Consider the following 22,355-nt stretch of genomic DNA (forward strand, 5'->3'; position numbering starts at 1 on the left):
ACATGTAGCATCAAGTTAGCATTCTCAGTTATTTATGTATTTATGGGCTGTTGAACCACTTTGCTCCTCCCCATGTCTTTGTATCATTATTTAGTAGGAACTATATTCATATTTCAGCGTTTGTTACAGTAGTTTTTTAATAATTAGAGAAAATTTTCATTTTTTCAAAAAAAATTTCCCCCTTAACTGTTTTCAAAATGACCATATATGGGCGATTCCAGAGATGCCGTCTGTATCTATGCGACGGCCAAAAATCTTTTTCGTGGCCTTTCGTTGTCAGAACCTCTCTCTCTCTGTGAATTAAATTGTTTCCAAAATGTGGACCATTATAGCTAAATATTTCCGCTGACCTTTTGGTTTCATCTTCAAAATAACCAGCAGAAATCACCTGAAATCGTGTCGAGTCTGCTCCTTTAAGTCAAAAACCCCAGCCATGACGTCAGCTGTAAAACCTGCTCCTGCTATGCTGCCGCCTGGGGCGTCTCTACGAAAGTCCACTGTGTCTGGCGTGCTACGACTAAACCACTTTTTTAACCTCTACTTTCGCCAATTTTATCACCTCGTTTCGCTTCCCCTTCGTGCTTTTACTCGTCTACTTTTTTACCCGCGGACCCTCCGAGCGAATGGGATTGTATTTGAGAAAGTTATCTACGTGTTTTTTTGAGGAACCGGCGGCGGAGATGGAGATGCTAACGGTTAGCTCGAGTGATTAGCCCCGCAAAATCACAGGTCAAGAATAGGATCAAGCTAACATGCTAACGCGGAGCTAACTTAGCATTGTGACGCTAAATCAAGTGACTTTGTTGCGCTGTAACGCCGTGTGCGCTGTCTCCCCGCGGGGTCTTTACTGTTCGGGCGGGTCTGTTTGTCCAGAAAGAGTTCCTTAAGAGGAAGTGTACGTTATATTTGTAGCATGTTGTCCAACGCGCCGAACCAGCAGCCTCTCTTCCCGAACCAAACCGGGCAGCCGAACCAGGGGGGCGGACAGCAGCAGCAGAACCCCTCGGCCCCCTTCATGGCTTTCCACGCCAGACCCAATCTACAGATAAAGAAAAACGCCATCACAGACGACTACAAGGTGACCAGCCAAGTCCTGGGGCTCGGAATCAACGGCAAAGTACTCGAAATCTTTCAGAAAAAGACGGGGGACAAGTACGCGCTAAAGGTGAGTTTGCTCTTGTGTGTGGGGGTTTTTTTTGGATCGCGAAAGTACGTACAGGGGAATTATTAGTTCAAAGTTACGGCTAAAAAAAAACCGCTGTAAAATGATGTGACAAAGTTGAAATGATCGCCCCAGGTCACGTATGTCAACATCGGTGGCGTTAGCGAGGCTGTGAAGTTGAGCTACACCTTTTTGTTTGGGAGGAAGTCCAATTAATGACACATAGTGAGGGACAACAACACGTGTGATTTGTCGTACGGTTGTAGTTTTTTGTCTTTACCTAATAATTGTGTTTTGTCTGACGAGATTGTTGTGTATTTTCTTTCATTTACGTAGCCTGTAATAGTGACGCACAATGTTGATTAAGATGGCGTTTTGGAATATTGTTGTTGGACATAGACTTGGATTTACTTGCAGTTCACCCTGAGTTTCATCCGGGACTTTTGAAACAGCTGGCAGTGGGCCAGTTTGTGTCATGTGAAAATTATGAATGAAGTGACATGGGGGCTCAATGAGGAAGTCAAGGCTCCAGTCTGTGGCAGCAACTTCTCCTTCCTGTTGCAATGAAGCGCTGCTTATTTTTCTTGCAGTCTTTCCAAACTGGTCGCTTGTTTGTCCCCAAAGCTGTCCCGTGTTTTCGTTAAAAAAAAAACGTTCAACCGCATGAACAGTGACTAATGGCATTGCTGTTTCTACCTCCTCAAAGTGAATGCAGAGAAAGGAAATCTCTGTTTTAGGTCTTGAGAAATCCTGAATTACACTACAGGCAAAACTCAATTTTTTTTTCAGTTTTCAGGTTTTGGGCCAGATTGGTCTCTGAACATACAAGCTTTCACCCGGAAACAGAAAATATACCTAATCCTCACAATAACATGTTTAAATATTGCGCTGATTCAATGTTCTCCCATAGACTTATATGGGAGAATGCAATTTCAAGGGCCTTTTTCTCAAAACACATTTTTCTGTCATTGTGGCGACACTATGTCCACGTCAGTCGGACCTAAAGACTTCACATTTTCCAGCCTTGGACTGAACAATGTTTGGAAGATTTTTTCAGAGGGATTTTTTATTGTTTAATCCCTAAGCCCCATTTATTGAGTTTTGAATGTTAAAAAATAAGGCGAAAATTCTTTTTTTTAACAAATGTTTCCACTATAAAATGGCTTATTTTAAAACTAAACAAGAAATCCAAAATCCCCTCTGAAAAAGTCTTGGTAACTCATTCATCAATAAAATGAAACCATAAATTTGAATGTAGCTCTATCCATTATTCAGATTTCGTCGCCGAAAAGATGGGAAATTTGGGGCATTTTTAGGCATAAAACACCTTGTTCTGATATGAAATAGGGCTGCAACTAACGATTTTTTTGGTAATCGATTAATCGACCGATTATTTTTACGACTAATCGATTAATCGCTGTGAAAGGTGCATGGAAATTGTATTTTTTTTTTTTTCATTTTATCACATAAAGCTAAAGTGGCACCGCTTGAGGACACGTGGATGGAGTAAACTTAAAGTAAACGTCTGTAGGAGGCTCTTTGTGCTAATTCTGCTTTGATTGGACGAGACAAAGACAGATATTTATGACATTTACGATGTACAAAACACTGCAGACCCTAACTTTAAAAAACAAAGTAGGTTTTCATCCAAAATACATAATTGTCATGTCTTTTTTGCTCATATTTTAGTCTGTGTTTACTAGAAAACGATGAATCGATTACTGGAATAGTTGACAACTATTTTCCGCTTGGAGCTGTTGAAATGTCTAAGCCCCTGAGCACCAAATACACAAACGGGACGGCACAATCAGGTAAAAATTCATATAATCTCAGCTAGTTACCTTTATTCAACCAGGATAGTCCCGCTGAGATTAAGAATTATCATCCTACTTTCTGTCTCATCCCTTCATCGTATTTGAAAGACTTGTTATTTCTCGCCAGGGCACATTTTGAGCCGCGTCACTTGCGCCGACAATCTGTGCTTTAGATTTGCAGTCCACATTTGAATAGTGGTTTGAAATCTGATGTTTATGAATGAGCCCGTGTTTGTTTTGTGCAGCTTATCTAAGAAAAATCAATAGAGTAACCAGGAACTGTGCAACGGGTAACCGAAAGAGGGAAGAAGCATACACCAGCATCTATTAATACATTTAACCAGTATTTCACACTTCTCCTTCTACACAACATTTAAATGGTGGTATTTGTCTTGGGGACATTAGGCCTTTATTATTTTGTGATTTGTTCCCTTTGTTTCTTAGCGCTGTGATGTCCGGACTATAAGCCATTACTTTTTTCACTTTGCTTTGAACATTGTGTTTTTTTACAGCGATGGATATTATCAATAACAAGGAACCTGGGTCCAAAAACACTCGGATGAAAGAAAGTCAGACGTGAGAAAGATGCAATAACCGCCCCAACATATAACTCGTACAGGTGGCAAACCCTCTCGCTGTCTTCTGCCCGCAATGTTTGCTGCCTGCACACCAAAATTACTGCGAGTAATTCTCTTATCGCTGAAATATCATGGAGGGACAAAGCGAAGCTTTGGTTAAGGTCATCAAAAGTCGCCCTTGAACAATTCAACATGGACGATTCAACTGGGCCACCCTCCTGGGAAGAGCCGCCGTGCTGGTAGTACTGGTGTCTGACTGAACACACGTGGGTTTAAAGAATAATCGAATCAAATGAAAAACTTTAAAATGTACCTGTAGGCCACCAGTGTCCTGTATCTGACATCTGTGGCTTATAGACCCGTGCTGCCTATATGTACAAAAATATTTTTCTTCTTTAAATTTGGTTGGTGAGGCTTATATTCTGTTGCGCCGCTCAACAGTCCAAACATTTAGGTTACTTGTTTTTCAGTACGACTATAACTAAGATAATGTTTTCGTTTCCGAGTTCCCTAATCCCAGTCCCAGTGACAAAAAAACTATTTTGTCCCTTTTAAGTTCCGTTTCAAGGCTCTTTAGAGTCAGGTTGTGAAGTTAGGTTACCTCGTATTTCCCGTCTTCAGACCATGAATGGAGGAAGCTGGTTAAACTGTTAGCTACAAAAGCTCCAACACATGTTTAGCTCGCACAGTCCCTTGTGCATGTCCTGTAGGGCTGAAACAACTAATCGATTAATCGACAACTAATCGATTACTGACATAGTTGTCAACTATTCCAGTAATCGATTAATCGTTTTCTAGTGAACACAGACTAAAATAGAGCAAAAATGACATGACAATTATGAATTTTGGATGAAACCCTACTTTGTTTTTAAAGTGAGGGTCTGCAGTGTTTTGTACATTGTAAATTTCATAAATATCTGTCTTTGCCTCGTCCAATCAGAAAGGAGAATTAGCACAAAGAGCCTCCTACAAATGTTTACTTTAAGTTTACTCCATCAACATGTCCTCAAGCGGCGCCGCTTTAGCTTTATGTGGTCAAAAAATTGAAAAAATCAAATTTCCATGCACCTTTCACAGCCAAGCGATAAATCGTGAAAATAATCAGTAGATAAATCGCTTATCAAATTAATCGTTAGCTGCAGCCCTGATGTCCTGACTGTATTTATTTATTGTGGACAGTGCTGTTAATAACACTTCCATTCTTCCTGACTGTTGTACATGTCAGTAGTGGAAGGTGAAACCAGAGTATCCAGAGGAAACCTACACAGGCACGGGGAGAACCTGCAAACTCCACACAGAAAGTTCCCACATGGTCTGGGATCAAACCCGGGACCTTCTTACTGTGAGGAAGGAGCACGATGATGCATTTTTTAGGTGTGTACAGCTAAAGCAGACAGCGTAACAAAGCAGGCCATTTACTCTGACGACCAAAGACATTTAATACTAAAAAATAAGCACGGCTCTCCAGCTTTAAGTCCCGATTTTGCCTGTCATCTTAGTTTTTCGCGCTGTGATCCTGATAAAGCCCAGATAAAGGCTTAAGCCCATTATTACAGCCTCATTCTGAGCTTCCCTTTGCTCCGTGCAGAGCAGTTTCTTCTGAAGGTGGGAGTTCATGTTTTCGTTTGAGTGCTTTACAGACAAATTCCCCTCATGTGGCGGTGTTACCGGGGATTCTGTGTTCTCTGATGCAGAAGCGACGTGGTACGAACAGTACCGGCAGTAACTGTTTTCTGAAGAGGTCAATGATTGATGAAGGACGTCAGACGTCCACAAACACTGACCAGTGACGTATCCACATTAGCCTGACTTTGACCATGAGGCTACAGCTGCTGTCAAACTACTGCGTGTAACATAACAGTTTGTCAGACCATCTTTACTTTACAATGCTTATGTAATCCTGTAGTGTTGACCTCTACAAACATCTTCTGAAATGTGTGGGACTGTTGGTGTAGTTAACTTTTCCTTATTACTGCCCTACTCATCTCAGCAATTCATATTTTCATGAAATTGCAAATATTGGTTTCTTTGTGTAGCTAATGAAGTTGCTTTCTCTGCCAGCTGTCATTTGATCTGGATTATTGTTCGCTCTTGCTGTGAGAGTCCTGAAATGTTATTACGGGAGTCTGTATCTCCGATTAGGGCTGCTCGATTATTGAAAAAATAATAATCACGATTATTTTTGTCATTATTGAAATCACGATTATTCAAACGATTATTTGTTGCCTTTAAAAAAATCCATCAAAAAAAGTGACAAAAATCCATCAAAAAAATACAAAAATCCATCAAAAAAAATGCCAAAAATCCATTAAAAAAGTGTCAAAAATCCAGCTTTAAAAAAGTGTCAAAAATCCATCAAAAAAGTGTCAAAAATCCATCAAAAAAAAAGCCAAAAATCCAGCAAAAAAATACAAAAATCCATTAAAAAAAATACAAAAATCCAGCAGAAAAAAGACAAAAATCCAATCTAAAAAGTGACAAAAATCCATCAAAAGTGACAAAAATCCAAAAATGAAAAAAAGAAAAAAAAAATTGAAAAAAAAAAAAAGAAAAAAAAAAAAAAAACGATTTTTTGCGATTATGCTAATTTTGTAATCGTTTACTGTTGTAATCGTAATCGAATTTCGATTAATTGCACAGCCCCATCTCCGATTCCGCTGTCACTCACTACACACTGCACATAAGTATAGCTGAGAATGCATGAGCAATTGTGTAACATAAGAACATAGCAGTTCTGTAAAGAGAGGGAGCATGTTTGGACACAAATATTCAGCACAATGTTCACGCGGCTTCAGGCTCATTTGAAAGCGATAACCCTCCCCTTTCCAATGCAAAGAACAGCAAGTCCCTGTCACTTTTCGTTCCAGGGATGTTTGCAAACGTCGTCGGTGAATTATTTGGCAGGAAAAAGAGCAGAAATGCTGTAAAGTAAAGCGATAAAACATAAACGGCAAAGAGGCTTCGTCGTCGTGCAGATGAAGATTATGTCATCTGTCCTCGCTTTAGGTCCTTTGTCTGGGGTCCAAAGTTCTTCCAGACTTTAATGGACTTCTCTCACATTTTCCATTACTTTGGGGCTTTGCATTTTTTCCACTTTTATTTGACTTTATCCCGCTGCAAACTGCTCCCGGAAAGGTACTTGGAAATAATCGTCTTTTTTGGCATCGCTCTGATGCGACGGCCAAAAATCTGAGCCGTAATTTCTGCCTTTCCAGTTTACGGTTTCCTTTCGTTGTCAGAACGTCTGCGACTAGCTTTCACAACAGTCTGCTCTTAAATACTTTATTTTTTCACTTGTTGAGACCTGAATATTGAGGATTTCTCCATTTCTTTTTACGAGACTTGCAATTCAGAACATGTTTGTAGAGCTCTAAACTACAGAGTGAGCAGACAGCAACAGGAAATTGGGTTGTTTTTAGCTAGTTTTCTTCCTTGAGCATCTTCGTTTTTGATGTCAGAGTAAAGATAGACCAAACTTATCCTTTAGACAGTTTATTTTATGACGTGTTGCCGAGTTGCACATTAGCTTTCCAAGAAATCACTACAGCAGTGCGTCACTCAGGGCAATTTCCTGAAACTCTCCACAAATATTGATTTGTGTATGTTTGGTGTACATGGGTAGCACGAAAAACGGCGCTGTGAACCAAACTTGGTCGTTTCCTTTCTTGGAGACGGCCTTGGCCAGAGTCACGGATAAAGACGACTGAATTATCCAGGCACATGCGCAAACCTTAAAAAAATTCAACAAAAATGTGACAAAAATTCAACAAATATGTGGCAAAAATTCAACAAAAATGTGACAAAAAATCAACAAAAATGTGACAAAAAATCAACAAAAATGTGGCAAAAATTCAACAAAAAAATTACAAAAATGTGACAAAAATTCAACAAAAATGTGACAAAAATTCAACAAAAATGTGACAAAAATTCAACAAAAATGTGGCAAAAAATCAACAAAAATGTGACAAATTCAACAAAAATGTGACAAAAAATCAACAAAAATGTGACAAAAAATCAACAAAAATGTGGCAAAAATTCAACAAAAAAATTACAAAAATGTGACACAAATTCAACAAAAATGTGACAAAAAATCAACAAAAATGTGACAAAAAATCAACAAAAATGTGACAAAAAATCAACAAAAATGTGGCAAAAATTCAACAAAAAAATTACAAAAATGTGACAAAAATTCAACAAAAATGTGACAAAAATTCAACAAAAATGTGACAAATTCAACAAAAATGTGACAAAAATTCAACAAAAATGTGGCAAAAAATCAACAAAAATGTGACAAATTCAACAAAAATGTGACAAAAAATCAACAAAAATGTGACAAAAAATCAACAAAAATGTGGCAAAAATTCAACAAAAAAATTACAAAAATGTGACACAAATTCAACAAAAATGTGACAAAAAATCAACAAAAATGTGACAAAAAATCAACAAAAATGTGACAAAAAATCAACAAAAATGTGGCAAAAATTCAACAAAAAAATTACAAAAATGTGACAAAAATTCAACAAAAATGTGACAAAAATTCAACAAAAATGTGACAAAAATTCAACAAAAATGTGACAAAAATTCAACAAAAATGTGACAAAAATTCAACAAAAATGTGGCAAAAATTCAACAAAATGTGACAAAAAAATCAACAAAAAATAACAAAAATGTGACCAAAATGTGACCAAAATGTGACAAAAATGTGACAAAAACTCAACAAAAAATTCAACAAAAATGTGACCAAAATGTGACAAAAATGTGACAAAAATTCAACAAAAAGTGACAAAAATTCAACAAAAAGTGACAAAAATTCAACAAAAAAGTGACAAAAATGTGACAAAAACTCAACAAAAAAATTACCAAAATGTGACCAAAATGTGACAAAAATGTGACAAAAATTCAACAAAATGTGACAAAAATTCAACAAAAAGTGACAAAAATTCAACAAAAAGTGACAAAAATTCAACAAAAATGTGACAAAAACTCAACAAAAATGTGACAAAAATTCAACAAAAATGTGACAAAAATTCAACAAAAATGTGGCAAAAATTCAACAAAATGTGACAAAAAAATCAACAAAAAATAACAAAAATGTGACCAAAATGTGACAAAAATGTGACAAAAACTCAACAAAAAAATTACAAAAATGTGACCAAAATGTGACAAAAATGTGACAAAAATTCAACAAAAAGTGACAAAAATTCAACAAAAAGTGACAAAAATTCAACAAAAAGTGACAAAAATTCAACAAAAAAGTGACAAAAAAGTGACAAAAACTCAACAAAAAAATTACCAAAATGTGACCAAAATGTGACAAAAATGTGACAAAAATTCAACAAAAAGTGACAAAAATTCAACAAAAAAGTGACAAAAAATCAACAAAAATGTGACAAAAATTCAACAAAAATGTGACAAAAACTCAAGGGGGGGGATTTAAGTTAGGGGATGGAACTGACCACCTTCTTTGGCCACATAACATACTTGACCAACTGCAGCAGCCCCACATCCAAGTGGTAGTATGTCTTTCGAACCTGGTATGCTGTTTTGGTTTCATTTGCATGCTTCTGTAAACCTGCTCATTTAGCCCGTGTTTGTCTTTCGCACTAACAAATGCCCACACGCCGACAAACGTCATCATACGGAGGAATCCACCATCACCAAAACGTCTTCCTGATTCGCTTGTTCGTAGGAAGCTGACCGTTTTCCTCTTATTTTACCATCGGATTGTCCTAAGCGTAATTGACTCGGCTTTAACATTTTTGAAACAACCTTCTCAGCCAATTCCTCAACCCACACTGACGCATCTCTCTTGTTAAACTTCCGAACTTGCATCCCTTCTCCTCTCCCGCCCCCCTCTTTTTCTTTCTCTCTGCTGCTGACGTCCGTTGAATCATCCGCGTTTTTTATTAGATTAACTAGGGAACATCTGGTTCAAGGTGAGCTCACTGGTATAAACTCTACCTGGGTTTGAACGCAGAACGCTGACTCACTCGGAGAGCGCGCCGATGTCAAGAGCCCATTTCAATGCTGATACAGGCACTATAGAAAATGGACTCCCACATTAAAAATCAATAGCTCTTACTGTATGCCGTGTTGAATGTCCTTCCAGTTCACTCTATATTGTTTCCTGGCATATGTGGGCGGGAAAAGTTCTGGTTTAGGCTTAGTTTTGTCCCATTCTGTCTCAGCTTAGACCTTGTTGAGAACTGATTTAGCCCAGGTTAAGGTTTGGTTTAGTTTAATCCTAGTTTAACCCTATTTTAGTTGCTGGATTTATGTAGTTGAGCCTACGTTATTTTTCTTTTTTTGTTGTATTTTCAACCTCGTTCTTCAGTGCTATTTTGACGCTTTGTTCAAGAAGCTTTTAGATTTGGGTTAAGCCAAACTGGAGACTACGCACTCGGTTCAGGTGGGGATTAAGGGGTTAGACGTGGTTTCTATTTCCAGTTTAGTACTAGATTAGTCTTTGTTTGGTTCTCGTTTAGCCCTAGTTTAGGTAAAAAAAACTGTGTGCTTACAGTGCCTTAGTGTAGGCCAGGTTTAGTCTCATCTAAAGTCTTCATCTAATTTTCACAAGGAGCCACATAAGAAACCTGGATTGAGTCAGAGGGCTGCACTAACAATAACCTTTACTTAATATTAAACTCCACTATATTCTGTGTTTGGTATAGTTGGTACTTGCAATCTGTCAAACTACGATGTATGTAAATATTTAGCCATATAAATCAGGGCTGAGCCACATGTAAACTAGGTGTCAGGACTAAACCACATACTGTATGTACTACAGAACGAAAGAAGACGAGGGCACAGGAAGTGATCGACCCTGAAGTCGCTGCTTGGGCCATTTAAACTTTGAAGGCAGAGAAACAGTCCGTCCACCTGCCTCATGCTACTAATGACCAGCCCAACAGAGAAAATGTTATTACTGCAGTGGGTAATCAAATGATGGATTTGGATGAGGACTTATAACCTATTTAAATCGCAAATTCTACTGACTTTAGTCACATCTCCATGGAGATGAGCTGGAGACGTCCCACCCCCAGTCAAGCTACAGTCATGTCTTAGGAGAGCTGAGCCGCTCACAGCAAAAGCACGTGTTTATTTGTACATTTATGTGCTGTTTTTCAATGATGAAAATATCTGTCTTTAGATAAATGCTTGTATTTCAATTGTATTTATTAGGTAATACACATTGTTGTTTTAAAGCAGTACTAAGTAACGTGTTTACCTTAATAAATCCTTTTCGTAGTCCCTGTGGGGGTAATACAAGTGTTAATGGGATGATTGGAGGGTCTTTCATCTCCCCCTGTGTCTCTGGCCAGAAAACCATGTTTGCAACTTGTCTGCCACCGGTCCAGAGAAAGCAATACACACTAATGGAATCACGAAGAAGAAGCTAACAGGCTAACGGGCAAAGCTAACTGCGGGCTAGCGTCACTTTAAACAGTATTTACAGCCAAGTTTGAGTGAAAAAAAATATTTCCATTGTATAATTGGATGCACAGTAACCCTCTCTCCCTTCGCCTTTCCTGTCAGCGTAGTATTTACTCTCACGGACAATTAATAAGTTAAAAAATCGTAACTTGCTACTACACCTGCAGTTGCGCTTTTGGCCTCTAGGGGGAAGAGTTACTTAGTACTGCTTAAAGTAAAGCTACTTCATCCAAACTTTACATAAGGTGCATGATGTAACTTTTTATGTGACAAAAAGTTGGTATTTGTGCATATTTGTCCTTGTCGTGACCTTTTCTAAGTGGTCAGTATGGCCACTCATAAAGCCGTTGGGTCACTTTTAAACTACAAGGTCAAATACATGTTTTTTCCTCTCAAATAGTTGCATCATGCACCTTTCAAGCAAAAACTGTTGGCAGAGGAACTTGATTAAATCAATGACCTGAAATGATGACCTTCCTAGTTAAAGCATTCAAAAAGAATTGTGATCCAAATATTTTATCAATGACCGATTAAGTCATTATTTCTGTTGTTTCGCAGACCTGGTCCCTAAGACATAAAATAGTTAACACATTTACATAAATCATCACAAATAATACAATTTAGAAAAGGTTTGCAATAAAATTTTCTAAATTGCTGTTGTGTCCACAAGTTTGATTCAGTTTGAGCCACTGTTTAACTTTACTTTTAAACTCGTTCAGGTTAAAGTTTTCAGCAGGTGAAGTGTTCCAGATCTGTGGCCCTTGTACCGTGAGCGCTGTCTGTCCACGAGCTGTTTTGCATTTGGCTGGTCTCTCCACTGACAGCGCCCCCTTGTGACGACCCCGTGAGCTGCACATGTTTCAATCACTCCTGCAGCGATATCGGGAGCGAGGTTGTTTGTGGCTTGTATCAGTTTTTTTATGATTACCTGCAGCGCCTCTGAAGTGGAAACATGTGGACGTGTGCGTGGCCTTTATGCTGATCTCCTTTGCTCTTAAGCGTCTGTGCTCAAAACAACTTGTTTATCTCGGCTGCAGCCCCCGATGTGCAACGAGGCTGTCAGTCGCTAAAAGGTAAAAGAAAAACTGCACGATTCAAAGAAGGAAAGAAACAAGCCGGCTTTGACAATGTAAGTAAGGAGTATGAAGTACAGATACTTGTGTTATAAAAGTAAAAAGGCAGATGGAAAATACTCAAGTGAAGTGCAGATACAAGAAAAAATGACTTTGTTATATACCTCTGTCAATAACACAAGGCACATGGTCCTTATGCCTCCTGTTTCGTGACATCCATCACTCCGTCCAACTATACACCTCCTGTATTCTTAGTTTAGCCCTTGTACTCCCTTCGACAGAGGCCGAGTCATGTATAAATATATATTTTTATGACAAATGACCTCCAGGCTGGATTGCACATCTGTGGGCTATATCTTCTGTCATTCTAAGATAGAGCGAGTGCCATATCGACGGTCTGAACATTCTCTTAGTGCTTCATTTAACTCGTTGACTGCCAATGACGTCAATTGACATCTGAACGTTGACTGCCAATGACGCCTATAGACGTCAATTAGATTTTTCAATGGGAACAGCTGCAGCAAAGTGGGGAGCTCTGATTTGAAAACGACTGGCAGTCAATGAGTTAATTTAGCCTTTCTTTACATCGCTATGACCTTCTAGTTCATTGCTTAAACATTCCAATTTTTGTTTTGATTGGTCGATGACTTTTTCGTCCGTCTTGAGCACAGTACTGTAGGTGAAAAGTATCTCCAAGTTCCCCAGTTTGAACAATTGCCTCATCTGTAGTTAGGATTCCAGGTTCTTAAGGCTGACCTGAGAATAGCTCTGGCGATGACGTGTTTGAGCCACGTTCAAATACTGGGAATCAAATGCGCCCAACGAAGCTCTATTTACAGAATGTGTTAATTTGTTGTAAGACTTAACAGATGGGTTTGCAGCTCCTGTTGGGTGTTGCGTGTGTCAATGATGAAGGCGGACTCTTTTCGACGGAGCTCGCCAGAGGACAACACGAGGAAATTTATTGTTGCGTTGTTTTGCAATGCTTTGCGAAAAAACCCATCCATATTTGGGTAGAGAACGACGTGTAGACTCTACGCTATCAACAACCACACAATGGAGCATGAATGGGGGAGTTTACTTGACCTTTATTTTGAACTGGGTTTAAAATACAAAGAATTCAGATTAGTGCTGGCCAACATATCTGGTGTAAGGCATCTTATTAAGTATTACGTGGAAGCTGTACAAGGTCCTAGAGTCATGAGGGATCTTGGAACAGAGAATTGTTGTGTTGGAGGATTTCAGATTAGCACAGCCAGGCCCCCGAGATCAGGAAAGAGGGTCACTCGCCGACCGCTGTCTGTCAGACCGTGGAGGTGTCAGCCTCAGATTCCTGCGTTGCGCAACCCACGTCCCACAGAATTCATAGTCTATAATACGCACACATTCAGATGGGGGTGTCAGTGCACCTCCTGAGCGGATATAGGTCTAACCAATCATCTGAGCCGCTGTTCTCCTGTCCACACCTGGTGCTTAACGAAAGAAGAAAAAACTCGGTGAATTAGTCGTTCTTATTAGGGCTGCACAATATATCGCGAAAAATATCGTATCGCGATATTAGCTGACGCAATATCCGTATCGCGAGAAGCCACAATATATCGCAACATCACCATAGCCTTCATCTGACTGAGATAGTTTTTTTTTGCAAGTCATGTGTAAAAGTTCAGTTTTATTTTAACATTTTCTAGCTTTGTTAAATTCTACCCTTGTTTTGGTCCTGACGCAGTGATTTTAAGTCTTCTTTTGACACAATTTGCTGAAAAAATGGAACATATCGTGTTTAGTGGTCGCAATAATACTGTTATCGCATATCGCAAGTCACTTCACTATAGTGCAGCCCTAGTTCTTATGTTGTCTACACACCTAACCGCACGGATCGCGCTGTTGATTCTTTTTGGACGCTTGAAAGGCTTGTAATCAGACACTCGCATGTGTTCACTTCAGGCGGAGCCTCTGCTGCTCGATTCTGTAGAAAAAAGCTCCGCACTGTTGCTGCCTAGCACTGAGATATGAATGAAAACAGTTTCCTGATTCTTTGTTTGTGCTTTGGTGACGGTGGAATAGTTTCACCAACCCACATTTCTCTGACACTTGAAGCAAATCTCTCAATCTTTCCTCTCTCAGATATCATTTCATTATGTGTGGGTTGGGGTGTGCGATACCGGTCTGTCCAGCGATCATGTCATGATAAAAATCCTCTTTGCAACATGTTTGTAATCCATTGCCTTGTTTAACGCGCCCGCGCGGGTGTTTTCATACATTTATTGAAGCGGATGATTCCTCTGATCCGAATGCCTGGGCTCGGGAAAGGCATTTCAAACAACAGCTGCTGTGGTTTTTCCTCCTCTTTTAGATGGCTTTTTCTACTTCACTCTTTCATAATCTAGTAGAGGTGGTTATGTTGCTCAAATTCACATGATGTATACTATATTTCCCTTGAATGTGTTTTGCGATTAATTGCCCAGCCCTACTTAAAAATATAATTTTTTATGGAAAATGAGCCACGGATCAAATTTTATTGTTTTCTGCGTATTGAAAAGGCCCCAGTCTAAACTTTAAGTAAATGCAAAGTCAATGAAAATTCATGTTGTGAAAGTGGAGGCGACCAAACAACCGCTTTTCCAAAGTGTGGGGGGACATGTTGTCCCCCAACAATAAACGCTTCTGACGCCCATGCCTCTGGATCACTGTGCTCTCTTTTGGCTCGGGAACTACCAGTGCTTAAGTCTATACTAAATGCTGAACTTATGAATCCCTCAAGTTGTTGTAAGAGTCAATATGCCAGATAAAGTTGATCATAATTATGGTTATGAATTCAACCAGAATTGCCAGGTCGTAGTATTCCTTATGCCTTAAAAAAAATAATAAGTAGCAATAGGTCATGGATTTTGAAATGTTAAACTATGCAATATTTCATGAGCAAAAAAAAGGCCAAATTCTGTGTGCCTTTTCTCTCCACACATTGTTGAACTTTGTCCCGGTTTGACGGAAATTACAACTCTTTCTTTTGACACAATTTTTCTTACATGATGTGATTTGCTTGTGATTTTTCCAATGCAATGCAGTTGAATGGAGCGGTTCTAACGGGAGCGTGTGGACTCAAAGTGACAGGAAGGAAGAGGAGCGGACAGGAAGAGGCGCCGAGTGGTTCCCCTTCATCATGTGTGCGGTGTTTCTGTGACTCAGATTATACCAATGTCACACTTCTGCAATATCGGACGCTCTGACCGACAACACAGGAGTCTATTGCGCGGGGCTATTTTTTTAGGGGTCGGGGCTTTTGCAAAAGGAAAAGTATTGTGTGGAGTTTATGGAGCATTGTCTGTTAAATTAAAGATTTCCGTGATTATTAAACCTATCAACACAAAGTAAAGTGTTGGGATATTTATACAATTTATAAATCCTCTCTAGTAGGGCTGGGTACCGTTAAATGATACCAATCTGGTGTCGGAAAAAAAAAAGTTTAGGTACTGCTGATATCGAAAAAATAAAAGTATCGAAAGCAGGTACCAGAAAAATCTTGAAATAGTCTTTTATGGCATAAATGGAGGACAAATATAAAGTATTTTCATAAGCCTGGGATGCCACTGCAATATTTGTTTTGCCGTTATTTGCATCTTGTCTCAACTTGCTTTCTTCGTCACTACTTTACTTCAGCGGCTCTCACCTGGTATGGCGTTGGGACTCACCGTCACCCTAAAATGATAAGCTGCATTCCAGAGAAGAGTCCAGTTTTGTATATGTTTTGTAATGAGGGGCAACACGACTATAGAAAAAATGAAAATCACCATTATTTGTTGCATTTAAAAAAAGAAAATTATTTATGTATTGATCAACAAACACTACGCAAAATATTTTCTTTGGACAGTCAAAAAAGTCAAAATTCTTCAAATTCTTAAAGGAATAGGCCACCGTTTTTACATACTGAGATATGTTCTTACCTTAGCTTTGACGAGTTCTTTAGGACCTGTCTGGTCTTCACCCGTGCCTTCAGTCACGTAAACACAGCGCAGACGGCGTTAGCATTTAGCCTCTCCCTCTCTCCTCTATAGCTCCAAAACAGGTCAAGATAGAAGCTACCAAGCTCTTCCACGTTTTCCCTATTTAAATATGGTTACGTGAAGTGTTACACTACAAAGTATAATTACACAAAATTAAACAATGTGGATTTTCTAAGCGGATAAAAGGGGGAACTATATTGTGAGGCGTAATAATACCAGGAGTAATTTGGCATCCGCACAGTAAAGTGAAGATTACTGCGCGGATTTCGAACTACTCCTGCTTAGAAAATCCACATTGTTTAATTTTGTGTAATTATACTTTGTAGTGTAACACTTCACGTAACCATATTTAAATAGGGAAAACGTGGAAGAGCTTGGTAGCTTCTATGTTGACCAGTTTTGGAGCTATAGAGGAGAGAGGAAGAGGCTAAATGCTAACGCCGTCTGCGCTGTGTTTATGTGATTGAAAGCTAAGGTAAGAACATATCTCAGTATGTAGAAACGGTGGCCTATTCCATTAAAATCAAAATTATATTAAATATGCTCACTAAAACCGAAACTAAAACCCTATTTAAAGCTCTCTGTCACACCTGCCCCCTACTGGCCAGCCCTCACACCTGCGCAAGCAAACCAAGGGCGCGGCCTGATGACATCATCACACAGCGCTGTTTGTTTATGTTGGACCAAAGCATTGGAATGTGAAGGGAAACAAAAACAATCACCCCAGCGGCATGAAATAATACGATTTAGGTTTGCTTTGAGCTGCGTTTGTGACATTGGCTCTTCTGAAGAGTTTTAGACTCTGCTCCGTTTAATGTAATAATCTAAATTTTAATTTAATTTCGATTCATTGCACAGCTCTACTTGGAATATTCCTCATTAACCGCACTTAATTAATGGGTGTAATTCATCGTGAATAAAACCTCCCAAGATTTAAATTATTATTTTTTCAATACCTGGCCCTAAAATTGATTCAAACAGTGCAATGACAGCGTGTTTTGACCATAATGTTATTTCCTTTACTTAAACGCACTATTTCCTCCTGTAAAGACACTTCACTTCACCCCTTTCCCCTGGATGTTTTGTCGTCCTTGTCGGGACTTGAAACCAGACTGTCTGACGCAGACGGTAAAACGCTCGTCTGGGATGCCTTTAGAAATACCAGGAGATTATGTTTTACTGAGGATTTTGGGTGAAGTATTTATCAACTGACTGACAGACTTCCTTTTAGTGTTTTAGAACGATCCTATTTCATATTTTGGCTTGACTGTTTTGTGTTAAGCTTTAAAACAAAAACAAGATTTCCCATAAGATTTATTGTAATTGACAGCATTTAGATCTATTTGACTCAGCCTCCATCGTCCTCTTATTTTCTGCTGTCTGTTTCAAACGCTTTCCGTCTCTCTCCCTCTGTAGAGGAAGGATGTGGTGGTGCTTGTGGTTGAGTGAGATGGACTCTGGCCAAAGACGACGCTGTCACTTCCCGACTGACAGTGCAGCCTCATTAAAATCTCTTTTCAAACTGTATTCTTGAACAGTGCGTCCACAAAGTCTTACAACGTCTTATAATGTCGAGTATTTCTATATCAGTATTTTTGTAAAATGTGGACATAAAACCTCTATCATTGTCACGGGCGGGAGAGTCATGTGACTTCAGAGGTGATCCTCAGCCGTGGCCTGCTCGTCCTGTCAACGTTATTTCCCTAAAAGGTCTTAAAAAAGGTCTAAAAAATAAATAGCTCAAGATTCCATGGCAGGCAGTGAGTTACTGGTGGACAGTCACTAACATCATGTTAAAAACATGTCAATAAAATAGCAAAAATATTACAACAATGTGAGCCTGCACAAAAAATAATCAGCCTGTCTTTAGTATAAATACTTTTTAGTTGTTTAATTTTTGTGGTGTCGTTTTTCGATACTAGCTCCAGGGCGGCACAGTAGTGCAGCAGTTAGTGCTCGTGCTTCACAGATAGAAGGTCCGGGTTCGATTCCCACCAGGGAATCTGTGTGTGGAGTTTGCATGTTCTCCCCGTGTCTGCGTAGATTTCCTCCGAGTACTCTGGTTTCCCCTACCACTAAAAACATGTATAATAGGCCTGGATGAATGAAAGTGTGTTTGAGAGTGCGCATGGGGGACGACGGATGGAAATTAGCCAAAGGCTACAATCCGGTGTGGCTTGTTCATAAATGTGCACTGTCCCGACCAAATAAACCATCCAATAAGATTCAAAGTCCTACCTCAAAAAACACAGATGTTCCTGCAGTCAAGAATTCACATCCACTGTAATGTTTTAACAGGTAGCGAGTGACTTCTCACTGTCAGTAATATTTTCTTGAACCATTCATTGATTTGTGCAATGCAGCACTAATTCTTAATGGCAAAACAAGAAAGGACCGCGGCTGGCGGGGATCGAGCCTGGCACAGGGTTAACTTGGCATTGGTTATTTGTCTGTATCATTACAAAAACTACAGTCCACTTGATTCTGGTGCTTGTTGGATTATCACTGACAGTGACTGAAATTGTATTGTAATGATATTTGCTATGAATATTGTTTGCTTTGCAAACACACATGAAGTAGTGGCTACTGCTAGCAATTAGCTTCTAGCCGTTAACAGCATTCTTAGCTCCACAGAGAAGCATGTTTTTTTGGGGGGTAGACGTATTGTTTATTGCATGGCTTAAGCTAGAGACACTTCTACACACCTTAAACGTCACCGTCAGTTTTTCCCATGGAGCATCAGTGCTAGCTGACATTATTATTACTGTTAGCATAAAGCATGTGTACCACAAAAGGACGAGATTTAACCAGAGACAATGGAATTAAAGTGACGTAATGACATGCTAGAGTTTTGTTTTCCCGATTATAGCGGAGTAGAAGTTCTCCTAAATAAAGGCTCCAATGTTAAACAATAGTTTTACCAGTGCTGCTTATATAAGAAATCATTCTTAATAATGCATGTTTAAATAAAAAAATACAACAAATAGTAGCATATTCCCAGTCAATGTTTCCCATTAAGAGTAGACGGGTGAAAGTATAATAAGTAAGCCTCAGTAAATATTTAGCCAGAATAGGTTTGTTCCATCATAGTGTTTGTGACAGTGTGTCCCAAACACAAGCATTGTAACGATAACTTTCACACTTTACAACATTTGAGAGAGCCTTTCTATAGATTTTTAACGTCGAAATAAATATCGACCATAGCAGCAAGGCAAATATCGGATATCGATATCGGCAGACAATGCTCATAACAGACCATCCCTAGCATCAGCCATAAAGCGCTCTCTCGTTAGCAGTTAATCCAGAACTTTTAACAGGGACCAGAAAACATGAACATATCTAAGGCTGCAACGACGCGTCGACGTCGTCGACGTCGTCGATTACGTAAATACGTCGACGCCGTTTTTGTGCGTCGACTCGTCGCTTGTTTACATTTTACTTCCAGAGTGGCTGCGCGTAATGCAAACGCTGCGATCGAGGGGGGAAAAGCACGCCAAAAGTCGTCAAAAGTGTGGGAGTATTTCCAGAAACGGCCTAATAATGTTGTTGTTTGCACACTGTGTCGAGCGGAAATGTCATATCACAGCAGCACAACTAACCTGGCTAACGCCAGACTGCTGTGTGCGCTCCAATCATTTCCAACTGCAGTCTCACTTGTGGTTTCAGTCTGGCGTTAGCCAGGCTACAGCACAACGGCTATGAACGAACATGTGAAACGAAAACACCCGCGGCTGCAAGGGCCCCGCATCTCAGTCAAACTACGGTGTTGTTTCACTGATTAATCAACGCGTTGTTACGGGGACAGGCTCTGACAGCGCGCACGCACTCTCCGCCTACTTTGCCGCATATAAAACCAAAACGGAGCAGTCTGCTGAGGTGGATGAGCAGGAGAGACCGACCGCCTTCCCCGTCTCTCCCAACACGCGAGTAGGCTACTTCTCCGCTCGTGCCCCGCTCGGCTGTCTGTCTCCCGGTGCTCGCTTCGCCTCATGCGCCTCCTCCGCGGCTGCATCCCGTCCCCGTGTCCCGGGCGCTGTTCTCATGTTTTCTCTGCGCGGACTCGGGGCATCGGCCACACACTCATTTAAACTCTCTTGTTGTGTCTAGCGGAGAATCAGGACAGTAGTTTGATGATAGACGAGAGTAAAGTCGTGTCTGTGGCCTTTTTGTTTCAAAGAGGAGTTGAATCCACACGGTTCTCACGAGCACAGTAACTTACAGTAACTCTGGTTCTCTGAATGTGCACAGTCTATAACGAGTTGGGCGACTCACAGGCTAATTCTCAGTGGTCAGACAGAAATAACAGTCAGGTGCAGGTTTCAGTTAGTTTTAAATCAGCGGTTCCCAAACTGTGGGTCAGGGCCAGAAGTGAGAGAATGGGCCCATTTGCCATTTACTATTTTAAAAAGTGGGGAAAATAGACTAGTAGTAAATAAATATATAAAAGCCATGCCATTTGGACACATCAATGTTTTTTTCTTCATTTTAAATGAAAAAATAATCGGTAACATGAAAAATAATCGATAGATTAATCGAAAAAATAATCGATAGATTAATCGATTAATCGAAAAAATAATCGATAGATTAATCGATAGAAAAATAATCGTTAGTTGCAGCCTTAAACATATCATCCCATCCTCGTGTCTGTTCATTTTTACATTGAAATTTTAAGCTTTTATTTATTTTGAAAGGATCACAAACCTCATCCAAATGTACTCTCCACCGTGCGCTTTGAGGTCGGAGGGCCAGCTCCAGCTCGTGGTTCCTAAGACGAACCGTAAAACCAGTGAAGACGGAGCGCTCTCCATTGTTGGCGTGAAGCTTTGAAAAGTGTGATGGCTATTATGTGCAATTTATGGACTATCGCAGCATCAGCATATCAAGGGTTGTATGTTACGTCCCATTTATAATGTTTTGAGTAGTTCCCACCATTAGTCACACTTGACAACCATTCAAATATGAGGGAGCTGTTCTTGAATTTATTGAAAATATTTGACCAGCTTGTACCAGAAATAAAAAGAGATTATGGAGAAGAATTCAAAAGTATTTCCAGAATCTCTATAGTGCTACTAGTCAATGTACTGTATATTAGAAACTCAAAGCCAGCTCACATCCATCCCGTCATCGTGTTTAAGTGATGCCGGAACTGTGTCTTTGTTTTTGTTGCTTGTGTTGCCATAAAAATCCGAGGGGGAATTTATCGAGTGAGTAAGAAAGTGCCCTGAGCCTATAAAGCCACTTCCTCATTTTGAATAGGAACGGCTCCATTGGCATTTGCATCTATCATCTCATTCATACAAATCAGAGGGTTTTAACTCGGTCTCTTGCTCTGTCAGAGTCATGTCAATTCAGAACAGAAAAAAAAGTGACGATTGTTCACTCGGTCACAAAGACAAACAGACCTGTTAATGTCGGCGCTCAGTCATACAGGAGTATCCCATCGTAGACAGATTCTTGAGCCGTCGTCTGGAATCTGTCGTCTTAAGTCGGACGTTTCACCTCTCATCCAAGAAGCTTCGTCAGCACTCGGCTCTAATGACCCTTGTTCTGGCCACAGGCATAAACAAACATTTGAACCACAGAGCACCGATGACCGCTCAAGGATCTGTGTACAGAATGGTTTTGGCTAACGTCCTGTTGGTCAGTGACAGAAGAGTTCTTAAGTAAACGTCAAGCAAAGTTCGTTTTTATAAAAGTCGGATCAGATGGTGGTGTTGTTTTTCCATTTGTAAGCATTAATGTAATGCTGACCTTTAGCTTGATGACTAGAAAACGTATAGGCACTTTGTGACTCTGTCTGTGAAAGGCGCTATATAAATAAAGATCCTCTTCTTCTTCTAAAAAACGTATAAACACAAAGTTTGGTGACGTATTTATATCCTGTTTTTAGTTCTTAACATGTTGTCATAATTCAACGGCTGCTTGTTTCTAATCTCGCTGGAGGAGAGTTGCTGCGGCAGGCAGTCTCCGCAACTTGGATCTGTTGTGCGCATACAAAGGGCCTATCGTCTCTGAGACGTCCCCTGGAGATAAGTCGAGTCTCCCGGTAGCCTTGGTGAAAACGAACAGGTTAGATTTCAGCAGTCTTCACATTGGTCCGCATTGGTCTGTGAGAGGCCTCCACATTGGTCTCTGAGAGGCCTCCACATTGGTCTGTGACAGGCCTCCACATTGGTCTGTGAGAGGCCTCCACATTGGTCTGTGAGAGGCCTCCACATTGGTCTGTGACAGGCCTCCACATTGGTCTGTGAGAGGCCTCCACATTGGTCTGTGAGAGGCCTCCACATTGGTCT

At 39.9% G+C, this 22,355-nt stretch overlaps 1 protein-coding gene across 1 annotated transcript in view; it reads left to right on the top strand.

Moving 5' to 3' along the window:
- The first annotated feature begins 474 nt into the window (after window positions 1–474).
- The window catches only part of mapkapk2a (MAPK activated protein kinase 2a), a 48,072-nt gene continuing 26,191 nt past the window's right edge, over window positions 475–22,355 (top strand). Inside the window, exon 1 of the mRNA XM_079582213.1 lies at window positions 475–1,165. Within this exon, the coding sequence (XP_079438339.1) occupies window positions 914–1,165 (252 nt within the window). The 5' untranslated portion in view covers window positions 475–913. The remainder of the gene's footprint in view (window positions 1,166–22,355) is intronic.

This window comes from Gobius niger, assembly GCF_951799975.1.
Source record: "Gobius niger genome assembly, chromosome: 24".
Lineage (NCBI taxonomy): Eukaryota > Metazoa > Chordata > Actinopteri > Gobiiformes > Gobiidae > Gobius > Gobius niger.